This window comes from Mya arenaria, chromosome 14, assembly GCF_026914265.1.
Source record: "Mya arenaria isolate MELC-2E11 chromosome 14, ASM2691426v1".
Taxonomy (NCBI): Eukaryota; Metazoa; Mollusca; class Bivalvia; order Myida; family Myidae; genus Mya; species Mya arenaria.
This window is the reverse complement of record NC_069135.1, coordinates 57,134,471-57,150,349: the sequence shown is the minus strand read 5'-3', so window position 1 is coordinate 57,150,349 and position 15,879 is coordinate 57,134,471. Positions and strand designations below refer to the sequence as shown.

Genomic DNA, 15,879 nt, shown 5'->3' with positions numbered 1-15,879 from the left:
GGTCAATAATAGACGAAGAATGTTCGGTAAAATGAGTGGGCTCATCAATGCATTGGGTAAGACCATATTGCTGACATAAAGACACTATTTTAGGACTGATACAATATGGAGTAGCATTCAAGTTAAAATCACCCACCAAAACAATGTTAGAAATATCAGTGTTTACAGCCGTGTCAATAGACTCCTCAATACGTGAATCCAAGACAGCAGAAGTGTTTGGGGGTCGATAAAACAATCCAACAAGCATCTTCAAGTTAGGTTTAATAGCCAACTCGATCCAAATGCATTCAGTGTCCAGAACTTCTAGATCAAATCTCCTCTTATAAAATATATTTTCCTTGACATATAAAATAACACCTCCATAATTGTTGGTTGCCCGATCTTTGCGTTCAGGAGCCTGAAAATGTGGAAGAAGAATATTGTTGGTGTCAACTGACTGTGATAACCAAGTTTCCGAAAACGCTAAAACATCGAAGTCTAGAAGTTCAGCTTTGATTATATCAAGTTTTGGTAATATGCTTTGGACATTGTAATGAACCAAGGATAAATTATGGGACAAATCTAACGATGATCGTGATGAGTGATCTACAGGGCCTGGATTAGGATGGATGTCACCACTCTGGTTAAGAAGTACTGCCAACCAGGTGCAAAGAGTATATACGGATAGTGTGAGTATACAATTCCTAATAAAAGTGTTATTACACTGGAACACTCGGCTTCCTGCTAGGTCATACTTCTTGGATTGCAGACCACGGTATATCTTACCACAGAGTCTAGTGTCTAGTGACTTTAAGTTCACAAGCACTGAGAAAGCGAAGATGGTGTTGAACAATATTACCAGGGAAAACAACAGGGTTAAGAGACGAGTAAGTCTTGATCCTATGTCAAAGGTTTGTTGAGTAGGGGAATGAACAAACTCAAGGGGCATATTTAGGTTATATGTGAAACAAGTGTACAGAAGAGACGCAGTCGCATAAGGAAGTATACAACAGTGCGGTCGCTGAATTCATATCTTTTTACAGAGTAAAGTGTAATATCTTGGAGACACAATGAGTGAACAAAAATGGAAGTAAAAAGAAAAACGGAACAAAAATATAATGTTCCACGATACATGATAATGGTGAATTGGTCAAAACAATAGTGCATAAAATATCTTACAAATAGGACTTGTATTGTTTTCTCTTAAAATTTGGCAACAAAAGTACTTTATCTACACTATATATATTATAGTTATGAAAAATATTATGTTGGTATAATCCAAATGTTTAAAAACAAGTAACAATATCTTCAATATTTTATGGATATTACCAAATATATCTTTAAGGCTATATTTAAATATCAAGATCGATAATTTATATATCTAAACATAGCTTAGAGTGAATAGCTTATTATTTAATCAGTACGATGCATGTTATACCAGTTTATAAAAAGCATATGGTGACATAATAACACTGCTATTTTTCAAAGAATAATAACGGATTATCTGTTCAGTCGTCACTAAGATAATTTATCAGTATTACAATCACTTTATAATAATAAAAGATAAATGATATGTTGAACATAATTGTTTAATTTAATATTATAGGATCACGGATGCAGAACGGCCAGTAACACAAGATTACAATGAATATGGTACAGGTGAACTCGCCAGTTGACGAGCAAAATAACGATCGAAGTATACTGCAGAACAAAAAAAGTCTGTGTCATATGACGAAAATGTGTATTATTTCTGCACCGCTGAGGCATAGGACATTGCAGGTAGAGCAGCGTACAGTTCATCAGGACAGTTAATAGCATGTATTTTGCCTGCCTTGTCCTTAATAAGCACTTTCCCGTCGGACGACCAAGCGCCTAACAGGGAACCAGTTTTGGCGTGTCTTCTAGCTTCATAAAGAAGAGAGCTTCGTTTTCTGGTGAGGTCTTCGTTGACGTAGACATACGAGTGCTCGCTAGACTTTTTGAGAGCTGATCTACGCTGGTACAGTTTTTGCCTAGAGCGATACGAGACGAACTTCACGATGATGTCGCGCGGCTTTTTATCGTTGCGCACCGGCCCAACACGATGGCTGCGGTCAATTTCTTCGATCGATAAGCCGCTCGAGACAGCATTAGATATGCCCAAAACGATGTCGTCAGTATTTTCGCTAGTCGTTTCTGCGACACCAGCAACACGCAAGCAATTTCGCCGACTATATTGTTCAGCTTTATCGGCTTTATTTTCAAGCTTAAAGACTTTGCTTTTAAGTTCTGCATTTTCGTATTCCAGAGCATTGATGCGTGATGTTAGGTCAGCATGAATACTCTTGACAAGAGGAGGCACTAACTTTGATATCAGTGTCTCAACCAGAGTGGACATGTCATCATGAAATGTTGCTGATATTTGCTTTGAGACATAAAACAGATCTTCTTTGGAAAGTGCACAAGGGGCGATGCCACTGGTATCTTCAATATGTACTGTTGTGTTTGATTCAGACAGTTTATACTTTTTGGTGTCGGCATCGTCCATGGGTGATGATAAGTCCCTTTTGGAGGCCGCCGACTTAGAAATCGGGGTAGATGTACTATTTGGGTTAGACATAACTTTCGCTGCGCAGTGTAGTTTAATGAGCGACCAGAACTATGAGCGCAGAAAATATTCCTTTGTAATCCTCTACACTATTATGTACTGATGTATTCAAGTTTTTACATGTAACAACAGCTATCACACATGTATGTCGTGGTCACAATATGAAGAGTCTTCAGCGATCAGCTACGATTCTTCACTAATCAGTTTAAAATCTAAACGTGTTAAAAACCTAGCAGTGCCATTTTTGTTCGCATTTATAAAACATGAGTAAAACACACAAAAAAGCAGTTTAATTCATCGTCTATTTAATTGTTGATTTATGATTTATGCTTTAGTTATTTGTTTTAGCATTCAAATACCACAACAATGTACGAAATGTACATATAAAAGATGCATTTACTCGTATATTTTGTTTCAAGTTATCATTTCATTGTTAAAATTACAATATACTATCTGTTATCATATATGTATATTTATGCCCCCTTTTGAAAAAAGTGGGGTATATTGTTTTGCACATGTCGGTCGGTCGGTCGGTCGGTCGGTCGGTCGGTCTGTCTGTCGGTCGGTCGGAATACCAAATGGTTTCCGATCAATAACTTGAGAACGCTTTGACCGAGGGACCTCATACTTGGTATGTGTATTGGTCATCACCAGCAGATGAACCCTATTGATTTTGAGGTCAGTGGGTCAAAGGTCAAGGTCAGTGTGACCTTTACATGAAAAACGGTTTCCGATCAATAACTTGAGAACGCTTTGACCCAGGAACCTCATACTTGGTAGGTGTATTGGTCATGACCAGCAGATGAACCCTATTGATTTTGAGGTCAGTGGGTCAAAGGTCAAGGTCAGTGTGACCTTAACATGAAAAACGGTTTCCGATCAATAACTTGAGAACGCTTTGACCCAGGGACCTCATACTAGGTAGGCTTATTGGTCATGACCAGCAGATGAACCCTATTGATTTTGAGGTCAGTGGGTCAAAGGTCAAGGTCAGTGTGACTGTAAGCTGAAAAAAGGTTTTCTGATTGTCCATATTTTATTTTGTCCAAATCCTACTAACAATTTGGCTCCCAAGGGGGCATAAATGTTTCACTAACATCTCTTGTTATCTAATGATTTTATCTCATTTAGCGCTTCATTTTTATGCTTCCGTTTTGTTACCATTTGAAATGAACACTATACATCGAGTGCTTAACCAAAATCTTTTAAATGAAAATCCGTTGTAAAGGGCGATATTTGACCCACATAACAGCCCCACTATCAAACTAAATGGGTCTGAATTTATGTAGAGAAAATATAGCCCCGCCTCTATGTGCCACTCACGGAGCATTATTGAATCCTTTAAATTGAAGAGCAATGGCTCCTTATGAAAAGCAATGAGTTTTGTAGATATCGGGATGCTGAACAAAATGAATCACTTATAGTGTTAGCGATGGGTTTCATACATAGCTAATACTTGCAATGTTCAAATAATGCTTGTTAAAATTTGAGGTAAGTGTATTGCTGAATTATAAAATGTGTCGCCACCATGATAGTTTTTATTTTCTTTGGAATAAAATAACAAATAGTATACTATTTGACACAATGTTTTGATTCGTGTTTATGGTCTGTTTGTGATGTTTGCACTGGTTCAGAGTCTAATGCACTCTCCTTGTGCATCTAAACTGGGATAGTGTTTGCCCTACATTTTTAGTCAATCAAGGGCGCTAGATCTTCAAAATGTTTATTTTTTTATCTATTACGAATCGTAACATACAATAAGGAATAAAGTCCCAGAACCTTTGTATCAGACTGAGTGCCCTAATTTCATACAATAAGGATTAAAGTCCTAGTTTCTCTGTACTAGAGTGAGTGACCTTTTTTCATTCAATGACGGCAATGCTCTAAAGATAATTATAACGAACTCATTTAAAGGGTCAAAACCCGAGGATGATGTGAATATGTATATATCCAGCATTTTGGATAGTGACGTAGTATTATAGTAAAATACAAATATTTGAACTTAACTTTTACTTGTGACAAATAAAGAATATAAAAAACGTTTAGTAGTGATTTGATAGATATTCGGAAAACTGAAACTCGTTTGCATTATTTAACCTTATTCCTGTGTTTTCAATTAAATGGCCCATTTTCTTTTCTGACTATGGATGATAATAGTAGCTGGTTGTGTACAAAGGAGACATGAGTTTTTTTACTGATGGGTTGTCCCTGTAGTTTGCATTACATTATTTAACAAACGACCTACTATTATAGCACTGACATGACAAGTTACTTCGCTTTTAACTTGACATGATGTTTATACGGCCTTTTTAAAATCTATGTATTAGATTGAGTGACCTATTGTTATATGATACGGACAAAACTGCTCTAAAGGTGGTCATGAGGAGCGCAATAAGGCTAAAAACACGAGGATAATGAAAAAAATGTATTGTTTCCAGGCTTTTGCATAATGAGCTGGTTGTATAGTTTATACCAATTATTTAAACTTAATTTTGATTTGTGACAAAAAAGACTATAAAAAAATGTTTCGTAGTGATTTGAAACTCTGTCAGCAGAAATTCAACGTAATTCCTGCGTTTTGAATGAAATGACCAGTTTTCGAGTTCAATATTAAAGCCCTTCTGCCTATGAAATATGACATTAATTTGTTACAAATATCTGGTTATGTACACATGGGGATGATAATGTTAAGCATGCTCTTCCCTGGGTTAGCCTCATGGGATATTTTTTATCAAATGTTATACTGTAATTCTTGACCTTCATATAACAAAAGCAAACGTCGTTCTAAAGATTCATAACGATTTTGGTAAAAAGAAGATGTCGAGGAAAACAGGCATTATTCTTGTATTTAACTTAATGACGGTGACCTTCAACTAGAGCTTTTCTTATAATGAAATGACAAAACTCGGCTAACAATTAGCTTGCTTGAGTAAAAAAATGAAAGTTTACACATATTGAAAGTGGTATTGTGTCTAGGTTGTTCACCCCTCACCTTAGATGTTATAGAATCCATCCCGACCAGAGTTATCTTCATTTGACCTCTCATTTAAGAAGTTATGGATTCCAGCCCCACCAGGGTTATCTTTTCTTGACCTCTCATCTAAGAAGTTATGGAGTCCAGCCCCACCATGGTTATCTTTTCTTGACCTCTCATCTTAGAAGAGATGGATTCCAGCCCCATCAGGGTTATCTTTTCTTGACCTCTCAGTTATGAGGCTATGGATTCCAGCCCGACCAGGGTTATCTTCTCTTCACCTCTCATCTAAGAGGCTATGGATTCTAGCCCTACCCATGTTTATCTTTTCTTGACCTCTCATCTAAGAGGTTATTGATTCCAGCCCCACCAGGATATCTTCTCTTGACCTCTCATCTAAGAGGTTATAGATTCCAGCCCGACCAGGGTTATCTTCTCTTGACCTCTCATCTAAGAGGTTATGGATTCCAGCCCGACCAGGGTTATCTTCTCTTGACCTCTTATCTAAAAGGTTTATAGATTCCAGCCCGACCAGGTTATCCTCTCTTTACCTTTTAAACATAAAATTATCATTTGTTTCTACACAGAAAATTGAGAAAGATTTTAAAAAAGATCGGATGAAGTTACTTTTCAACCAACTTTTTCACAATCAAACAGGACAATATCGCCGGTTTGTTCCAAGTTTGATAAAGATCGGTCAATTTTCCTAGCAAGTTTTTCGCAATCATAAGTTTGTAATCGTGACAAAGACCAACAACTTTTTTTATGGGATTTCAATAAATATTTCTGAACATAATGAACAGATAAATGTCTATCAACAATCGCTAAATTATTAAACCACATTATGATAACCTTTCCAAACTTAAAAAGCAATATTAATGACTTGAATATAAATACTTAATTGACGAATACAGGGACATAACCATAAATAAAAACAACAACAATCAAACACGCTGTTCAGGGCTAGTATTCAATATTGATCTTAATTGGATCTCAGAATGATATAGCCAATCGGATTGCGTGATATAAATAATGGACCTTTGCAATATTTGTTTCATATTTCCCATTGGTATGCACCTCAATATAAAAAAGTGTTTTTAATATTGTTGTGTTCAAAAGCATTCTCTAGAAAATCGTTACTTTATCTAATGTCGCGATGGTTTACAGTTTTTTAATTAAAATTAATGTCACAAATGCTATCTGTTCTTTACAACGTATTTAGTTGATTTTGGTTCGCTTGTGTCTTCATTTGATATATTTCTTCGTGTCGTCACATTTTGCGAATCGGTTGACGTCATGTTCTTGTCATTATGGATTCTTCTCTGAGTCATTGGCGTAGGAGAATTGCTTGACATGCTCCAAGAGTCGCTTATCCGTTGCTAAGGAAATAAAAACAAAGTAGAATTGCCTTACAGATGTTTTGATTTCATTTTGGTTTTATGATAATCTCATTTTAACAAAGGTTCTTGAAAGCCAGCTAAAATATGAAGGCTGAAAAAATATTAGTGGAATTCATAAAAAACATCCAAGAGTCGCTAATCCGTTGCTAAAGATAAAACAACAAAGTAGAATTACGCTCAAAATAATTTGATTTTAATTTCTTTTGGGGCATAATACACTTATTATATGGAGTTTTAAAGCAGAATTCCTCACAATTTCCATGAGATAAGAATTTTGGTTAAATTCTCTGAACGAAAAATAAATCATAAACAAGTCTTTTAGGTTCTTGAAGAGCCAATGTATAATAGCTTATATCAATGACATGTACACAAGTAGTTTATTTGGCCTTGAATATGAACCGAATGAAATGTTCACAATTACTTGTGAAATTGACCGGTAACTGAATGTAATAAAAAATCCCTGAATTGTATATCAAACAAAAACTTATTTGCTGTTAATAATCTCATCTTAAACTTACATCAACCAAACGCTTCCGGTCTGAAAAAGAGACATCACGAAAATCAAAGCACCGAAGGGCATTAGGGGGAGGATCAACAGGGAAGTATTTAATATTTTGTTTAGAAGAGAGTTCATCTATTATTATGTATATATATGCTATACGAAAGTTTTGTAATGTAAGTAAGTTCATGCCTTGTTTTAAGTTTGTGTAACAGTTTAAAAAGACTAATAATGGTTATAGGTACGAGTTATATCTGTTTGAAATTAGAAACAATTTCTAATACACAGTTCATTGAAAACCGGTTTTATTGGGTCCTTAAGTTATATTTCAAAAGTTGACATAGCAAATCAACTGCACTTGTTATTGCATGGAACTTCGTGAAAACATACCTACCTAATGCATATTTAAAGGTGTTCGGCATCTTGCTGTCAATGGCGGCTGTGTATAAAATGGAAATGCCATGGTCAAATAACAAATGAAAACTTTTACAAATCTTACAAATTCAAAATTTTCATGCTGCTATAAAACAATATGAAAACGAAGTGTGAACACATGCATACTGTCTAAACTTGAAACATAGATAAAGAAACTCACTTATATAAAAGCGATCAAATTGTAGTAAAGTAATAGTTAAAGTTAATTATTATGTAGTTTGACCTATTTATTTCGGTAAATACATTTTACAACCCTTTAACCAGCTTGGTGTTTACGATTCTAGTTTAACTTATCATGACTCTATTTAAATCTTCCGATTTAGCTGAGTAAAATCAATAACGGCTAATTGCTGATTTACCCAATTTCCTCTTGTATAAATACTGCCATTCAATTGAACAAAAGCTAATTTCGAACACTAAACTGTTATTGTAATTGCCGTTGTCAAATATATTAATAATGATTTGAGTTAACTAACTTAATATAATGGTTCTTGATTCTGCTCGTCTGCAGAAGCAATAGTAATTATCATTTTATTTATGTTGCTACAATACGGTATGTTCGCCACTGAGTATTTTCACTTTTTTACAATTGGTTTGCTTACGTTTTGCCAGCCTTATTTTCTTTTCATGGTGTTTCATATGGTGGAAAGTTAACATCTGGTTAATATATTTCTTAGATTTCGGCTGCATAGCTGAAATAAATAAAGAAACAATACATTACATGACATTAAAAAAGCCCAAACAATAAAATAATCAAAACTCAAATATAAAATTGAAACACTGAACTAGAGCTGTTACAGGAGTAATGAAACATGATATTCTCGTTCAATAACATATATTGCATATATAGCTAATGCAGATGTATTTTTTAACAGAAATCGGAAGTGCATTGAGCGATTTTTCAATGTTTCGGGACCTAACAGCGTTTGTATAATATGTCCATCGGCTCATTATTTAAATTTTCTTCGTCTACACATTAAGCCTTTTCAAATAATACCTAATTAATATGGGATAACCAGGAATCAAAATTTCCCATTTATGTTCACCGGGCTCTATTTGCAAATTCGTGATGTTTCAATTGTAAACCGTATCAAATCAGAATAATGTTATAATATGGTATGACTTTGGTACACGAATGAGGCTCTGTCTTGTTTAAATATGTTAATCATCTGAAAATAGCTACATACGGGTACTCCTGATTCCACCTTGTTGCATAGACATCACCTTCTTATCGCCTTGGTAACGACGCGGACCTTAAAAAGTTAATCTATATCATAGCAGGTGTATTCAATTGGTAGGAACATGTTATTAAATGGACTTGTCATATATTATTATTCCACTCTGTTGCATCGACACCATCTTTAATCGCCTTGGTAACAGCGCATGCCAAGAAAGGTAAACGAACTCAATGATATTTTGTAGACAAATATAATTTCAAGCGTCTGAATGAAGCTCAATATTTAAACACATATTTGCGACATTAAATTAATTGTTGTTGTATTACACATGTTTTCTGCTACATAATTAGTATTGATGAGTATCTGCGCTAAAACATTTTTTTAAATGTTGATGTATTTCTGTCTTGTTTTGAGTGATTTGATTAATCTACAGCATTGACTTTTATCGTTTGCCCTCGCATGAGATAAAAAGAACGTTAATGAAGAAATAAAGAGGTTAATGAATACATAAATTGATATATTAATTAAATAAGTAGAAAATCATTGTAGAAATAAAGACGTAAATGAATTACCTTACTTGAATGATTAATAAGAAAAGAATAATTCAAGAATAAAAAGGTAAACGAATTAATTTAATTATAACAGAAAGTGAAAACGAGCAAATAAATTTTAAAACAATTGTTTTGATGATTATATTACCATTTTTATTTTTATTTTAAAAATCAAGGAAAATTGTTATCAACATTTCTTACTGAACAGCAAATCGAATTCATCCATGATGTTCAAAAACCACAATAACATAAAATAAAAACACACAAGTTTTAAACGTTTATAACAAAAAAATTAACATATGCACATCGTTTTCAGAAGTCTCATCTATTCATAACATTCAATTGAGCCATTTGCGTAATCCTTTTTTAAAAAGCAAAACGTAATAAGCATTTTCTTTGAAGAATGTCAGCACGTTTCATTAATAAATTTAAGTTTTATTCATGCATGGACATCTGTAGCAAATATTTTAAAATTTAATCCACAATTTGTTCAATCGAAATCCCTTTAACAGAAACTGTTGGCCCAAGTCTTTTCAAATACAAGTCGATACTTTTGTATTTATCGTCAGCCATATTGTAATACTTTTGGCGTTCGCTGCCACGATAATTCTAATGGAGCGAAATTAATTAAAAACTGGTGATAACACTTTTGCTAAATACAAACATGGCAAACTTTTGAAACGTCAATAGTTTGCTGCTGATAGCTCACAAAAGTGTTTGTTTTAATAAAAATGAGAGATAAATATTGAAAAGCTGTTTGATGGAAGTCAGTTTATTCAGTTTGAATAATTGATAACATTGATAAAAATACAAACATTTTAATACCCAGTTTGTAAATATAAGGAAATCTATTGTATACGAGATTGACAACTTTAATGATAAAAGCGCAAGCGCTTTCTTAGTTGTGGTTAAACATTGTAAGTATATACCTACAATAATAAATAGTTTTATATATTGTTGCACAAAGTCTGTCGACAATATAAATATGGTTGGGTATCAAAAACTCCAGACTACAGAATCAAATATTTAATAAATGCATTAAATAGTGAGCACTAGTGAATTAAATTCCCATTTTTGTATTAAAACTGCAACATATTTCTTTTAATACTTGTACTGTATCGTGTATTCATATATACTTGAAGGTAATAATCTACAACAAATACTTCTGAAATGATGGGTATATGTAGCATAAGTCTGGTTTCAATATAAGTCATGTCTGGTATAAACATTGAATATTCGTTGTTAGAAATTTAGTGTTAATATTTGGAATTTACAAACCAAGTTGATGATCAAAGATAAGCAAACTCCTTTGAAACAAGTTTGATAGATAGTCGAGTCGGGTGGAACTGTCCGGAACGAGGTTACATATAAGATCAAGTACTTATTGACGTACGTATAATATGGGTCAGGTCTGACAAATACTTTATACAAGCCTCAGCGTGTCTGCTATGGGACAAGATTTACAGAGTATTTGAGTTAAAAATACATATATGTGTATGATATGGGTCATATCTAATATACAGTTAAGCCATTTCTTTTATAAAACCCTGATTACTGGATAGAGACCTCCTTCGTTCTAGCATATCTTCTGCAAGCCTGCCATAAGTAATGATTTACACAATAATAACTCTTCTGTCGTGTAATTTAGTCTTGGAGATAGAAGCAAGCTTCTGTACAAAACGAACTTATTATTAATTTCTGTAAATATTGTTTAATTCTCTTAAGTAGCATGAAGGTATACTGTGTATAAGGTATTGTTGAATTCCGGCAACCGAATCTTAAATTACGGAATATATTGCACTTGATATACGTGTTTCAACATCGGGTCTGTATTTTAATAAGAAAACAATATACCTGTATCTTCCGTGTTTGTCCACCCAGCGGAAAATGGTGTCGCTATTCTGAACGTATTTGATAAGGGGCGAGCACTCTTGTTCTGTTTTGGGCAAACTGAGGTGTCAGCGTAAACTTCTCTTTTTTTGTTATCGGGGATTGGAACACTTTTAGCCTTTTCTTGGTGTATGTTTTCGTTTGGGACTGACTCTAGATAATCTTTTTCAGAATCACTTAAGTTGTCAATATTGTCTTCTGAATTATTTTCAAATGTTAAAGAGGCGCGCTCGGAAAATGTCTCGGACGCCCGAGATTTTAACGTTACACCGTCATCATATGGTGGAATTATATCAACTGAAGAAACATCAAGATTAATGTCTAAATTAAGCATCCAGTTTGGAATATTAGCTGATGGTGCAGACTTTGCGCGTGAGGTTTTATCAATACTTTTTCGGATAGCCTCAATAGTTGAGAGTTCCTGATAATATGACGTCACTTTCTGTTGTTCGTTCTGCTCAGAAAAGGTCTCATGTCGACCGAAATCCTTCACTGCTGAGTCATGACTGTAAGTTGGGTGAAACTGAGGTTCTGTTGCCCGTGACCTCGGAGCATTCTCTGGTGGTATTTTACGTTTGTCTTGCAAACGTTGGCGCTTGTTAGAATTCCGTTCGCGTGCACCAGGATGACGTTCCTTCCGATCAACATTTCGCGGCCTCAAATGGGCGTATACGTCAGAATTTACAAAAAGCATATTCTGTAAATACAAACGTAAAAGAAGTTTGTCATAAGAATGGTCAAAAGAGCAAATAACATAAATACTAAATAACCCCTCGATAATTTGGCGTATACTTCAGATGTTATAATTAGCATATTTTGTTAATATAAATGCTATAGAAGTTTTTCAAATGAAAGATAAAAATGACAGACATCATTTACATTATCCACAGGACAAATCAATTTGAGTGCTTAATAGGTCATTATTGCAACTAAAAGGCAACGATATAAAGGACATTCCTCCATTTTCACATCAAACTTCGATGGCATAGATGTGACATTTGTGAAATATATATTTATCTCGTTTCCACGACTTAGTGTGACATGGCCACGGCTTTCTACCTAGTTCCTACGATTTAGTAATCTCGTGTCATAATTCAACGATTTACTAACTCGTTCCCACAACACGGTACGTCATGGCCGCGACTTAGAGATTACCAAGTCGTGGGTATGACAAAATTAAGCCCTTCTTACTTCTGAGAACTAGTTATTAAGTCATGGCCAAGGGAAAAATCAACCCCTATGCCATCGATCACTTGTTGATCGGATCAGTCGTAAGGTCAAAGTAAGGGGGAGGGGGGGGGGGGAGAATTATAGATTGAAAAATTGCCACGGAGTTATTAAGCTTTGCAATTACTCCCATTTTATTCACATGCCATTTTGGAAGAATGAAGGTGCATCTTCTAGTTTTAGACACTTTAATAATTGTACAAAATGGTGTTATTGTGTATAATGAGATGACAAAACTGTTCACACCTACCGTACAATTATTTTCGTGAATAGACAGTCTGCCATTGTTGATTTAAAAAAGTTGAATCAGTATAATTATATTGTCACTCGACAAAATATAATCTTAAACCCTATGCTGCCGTTAAAAAGTTAAAAGTATGCATTCACCAATTAAACGTGCAAAACGCTTGAGACACTACAGGTTAATTTATTTTGGAAAATTAATACTTATAACATTTAAACATTACTGAAACAAAATACAAAACAAAATGCAACATACGTTTATATCGGAAATCCTTATTACCTGCACACTTTGTCAATTATCATTCCGAATTCAATAGAAATTGGTTAAGTGCAGAAGGACGGCTTTAAACCTCAACTCAACTTTATCGATAATCTACTATGGGTAGCAATATATAAATCACATCTACTCTGTGACGGCGGTTTAATCAAACACATTATAAAAGTGGTAAATCAATAACCTGTTTAGGTTTTAAACTAAATATTCAAATGGATTTACTTTGTTTGCGGTGTTTTGATAAGCTTTTCATACAAATTTAAATAACAGATCCAACATTGTGGTTGTATGTTATTCAAATTGAATTGATCATGTTCCATTATAGTTGCGTTGCATTTAATGTCTAGGCGTTTTTAAAGTTAATCGTAACTATCATAAAATAATTTCGATAGCAAGTCACTTTCACCCAAATTCTGTTATACGGGACTTGTATGAATACTTAGTACCTGGTTAAAGAAATGTATAGCTTGTTAATCCTAAGCAATGTAACAACTGTGTATTGCCCTTATGTCGGAGCATCATGTGTGTTTGATTTGGAATATGCCTTGTATATTGTCTTGGTGTTGGAGCATCACCAGTGTATTTCCCAGATGTCGTACCATCACATGTATATTGCTCAGGTGTTGGAGCATCTACACTGTAAACCGATAGTGTTGGAGCATCACCTGTGTATTGCCTAGATGTTTGAACATCACTTGTGTATTACCCTGGTGTTGGGGCATCCCTTTTGTATTGCCCTTGTGTTGGAGCATCACTTGTGTATTGCCCTGGTGTTGGAACATCACTTGTGTATTGCCCTGGTGTTGGAGCATCACTTGTGTATTGCCCTGGTGTTGGAGTATCACTTGTGTATTGCCCTAGTGTTGGAACATCACTTGTGTATTGCCCTGGTGTTGGAGCATCACTTGTGTATTGCCCTTGTGTTGGAGCATCACTTGTGTATTGCCCTGGTGTTGGAGCATCACCTGTGTAGTGCCCTGGTCTTGGAGCATTACCTGTGTATTGCCCTGGTGTTGGAACATCACCTGTGTATTGCCATGATGTTAAAGCATCACTTGTGTATTGCCATGGTGTTGAAGCATCACTTGTGTTTTGCCCTGGTGTTGGAGCTTCACCTGTGTATGGCCTAGGTGTTGGAGCATCACTTGTGTATTGCCCTGGTGTTTGAGCATCACTCGTGTATGCCCTTGTGTTTGAGCATAACCTGTATATTGCCCTTGTTTTGGAGCATCTACTGTGTATTGGCCTGGTGTTTGAGTATCACGTGTGTATTGTCCTGGTATTGGATCATCACCTGTGTATTGTCCTTGTGTTGGAGCATTACTTGTGTATTGCCCTTGTGTTCGAGCACCACCTGTGTATTGCCCTTGTGTTGGATTATTACCTGTGTATTGCCTTTGTGTTGGAGCATAATCTTTGTATTGATTGCCCAGGTGGAGTCGGAAAACCCCTTTGTATTGCTCGAGGTTGAAGAATGCCCTATGTTTTGTCCTCTTTACAAGACATCATCTTGGATCTGTTCTGGTGTCGGAGAAACCACTTTGTATTGTTTGACGTTTGATAAACCCCTGCGTATAGCCCTGATGTTGGAGCATCCCTCATGAGAATCCGATGTGTACTATAATCTCTGTTGCATTGTCCTGGTGTTGGAATATCCCATGTGTGTTGCCATGGTGTCAGTTTTTTTCCATCTGTATCACTATTAAAACGGAAATCACCTGTTTATTGCCCTGGTGAATGTGCTGAGCTGGCATCTTTTTGTTTGACCTCGGCCATCGGGTGTATGTGCGAAACGGCCATCTAGGTGTTTGCCCCGACCATCGGACGAACGTGCGGAACTGCCAATTGTTTGTATGACCTCGGCCATTAGGTGAATGTACAAAACGGCCGCCTGTTTGTACGACCTCGGCTAACGAATAAATATGCGAAACGGACACCTTTATGTGTATGAACTCAGCCATCTGGTGAATCTGAAAAATGGCCACCTGAATGAATGTAACATATGTTGTTGTACGTTACATCCTCAGGAACATAACGCCCCATAAATGCTACACTTTCAGTGACATTATGCGCGCTTAATGCTGCACCATCAGTGACATTACACCCCATAATTCCTGCATCAGCAATGACATTACGAACCATTAATGCTGCGCCAACAGTGAAATTACGAGCCCTGATGCTGCACTAGCAGTGACATTACGAGCCCTTAATGCTGCACCACCACCATATTACGAGCTCTTAATGCTGCACCAGCAGTGACATTACGAGCCCTCAATGCTGCACCATCAGTGACATTACGAGCCCTTAATGCTGCACCAGCAGTGTCATTACGAGCCCTTAATACTGCATCATCAGTGACATTACGAGCCCTTAATGCTGTACCACCAGTAACATTACGAGCCCTTAATGCTGCACCACCAGTGACATTACGAGCCCTTAATGCTGCACCACCAGTGACATTACGAGCCCTTAATGCTGCATCATCAGTGACATAAGGAGCCCTTAATGCTGCATCATCAGTGACATTACGAGCCCTTAATGCTGTACCACCAGTGACATTACGAGCCCTAAATGCTGCACCACCAGTGACATTACGAACCCTTAATGCTGCCCCACCAATGACGTTACGAGCCCTTAATGCT

The 15,879-nt window shown here is 35.8% G+C and overlaps 1 protein-coding gene across 2 annotated transcripts; it reads right to left on the bottom strand.

Moving 5' to 3' along the window:
* Positions 1 to 6,397: 6,397 nt before the first annotated feature.
* Positions 6,398 to 13,312, bottom strand: LOC128217324 (uncharacterized). Of its 2 annotated transcripts, none has more exons than XM_052924407.1 (7): positions 13,244 to 13,312; positions 11,458 to 12,190; positions 9,062 to 9,127; positions 8,477 to 8,566; positions 7,834 to 7,878; positions 7,459 to 7,478; positions 6,398 to 6,919 (listed from the first exon to the last, which is right to left on the bottom strand). In XM_052924407.1, the coding sequence occupies exons 2-7, from the start codon at positions 12,185 to 12,187 to the stop codon at positions 6,737 to 6,739; spliced, it is 1,134 nt and encodes a 377-aa protein (XP_052780367.1). In that variant the 5' UTR covers positions 12,188 to 12,190; positions 13,244 to 13,312; the 3' UTR covers positions 6,398 to 6,736. The 2 variants fall into 2 exon arrangements, with proteins under 2 accessions (XP_052780367.1, XP_052780368.1); XM_052924408.1 differs by having other exon boundaries at positions 13,220 to 13,287.
* Positions 13,313 to 15,879: the final 2,567 nt, after the last annotated feature.

Bases quoted from the DNA above. Each gene is read 5' to 3' on its own strand.
- LOC128217324 (XM_052924407.1), bottom strand. From the start codon at position 12,187: ATGCTTTTTGTAAATTCTGACGTATACGCCCATTTGAGGCCGCGAAAT. The intron at 7,879-8,476 runs GTAAGCAAACCA...TTTTATACACAG, and splicing joins GAAAATAAGGCTGGCAAAAC to CCGCCATTGACAGCAAGATG. The intron at 7,479-7,833 runs GTAGGTATGTTT...TCTCTTTTTCAG, and splicing joins CACCTTTAAATATGCATTAG to ACCGGAAGCGTTTGGTTGAT.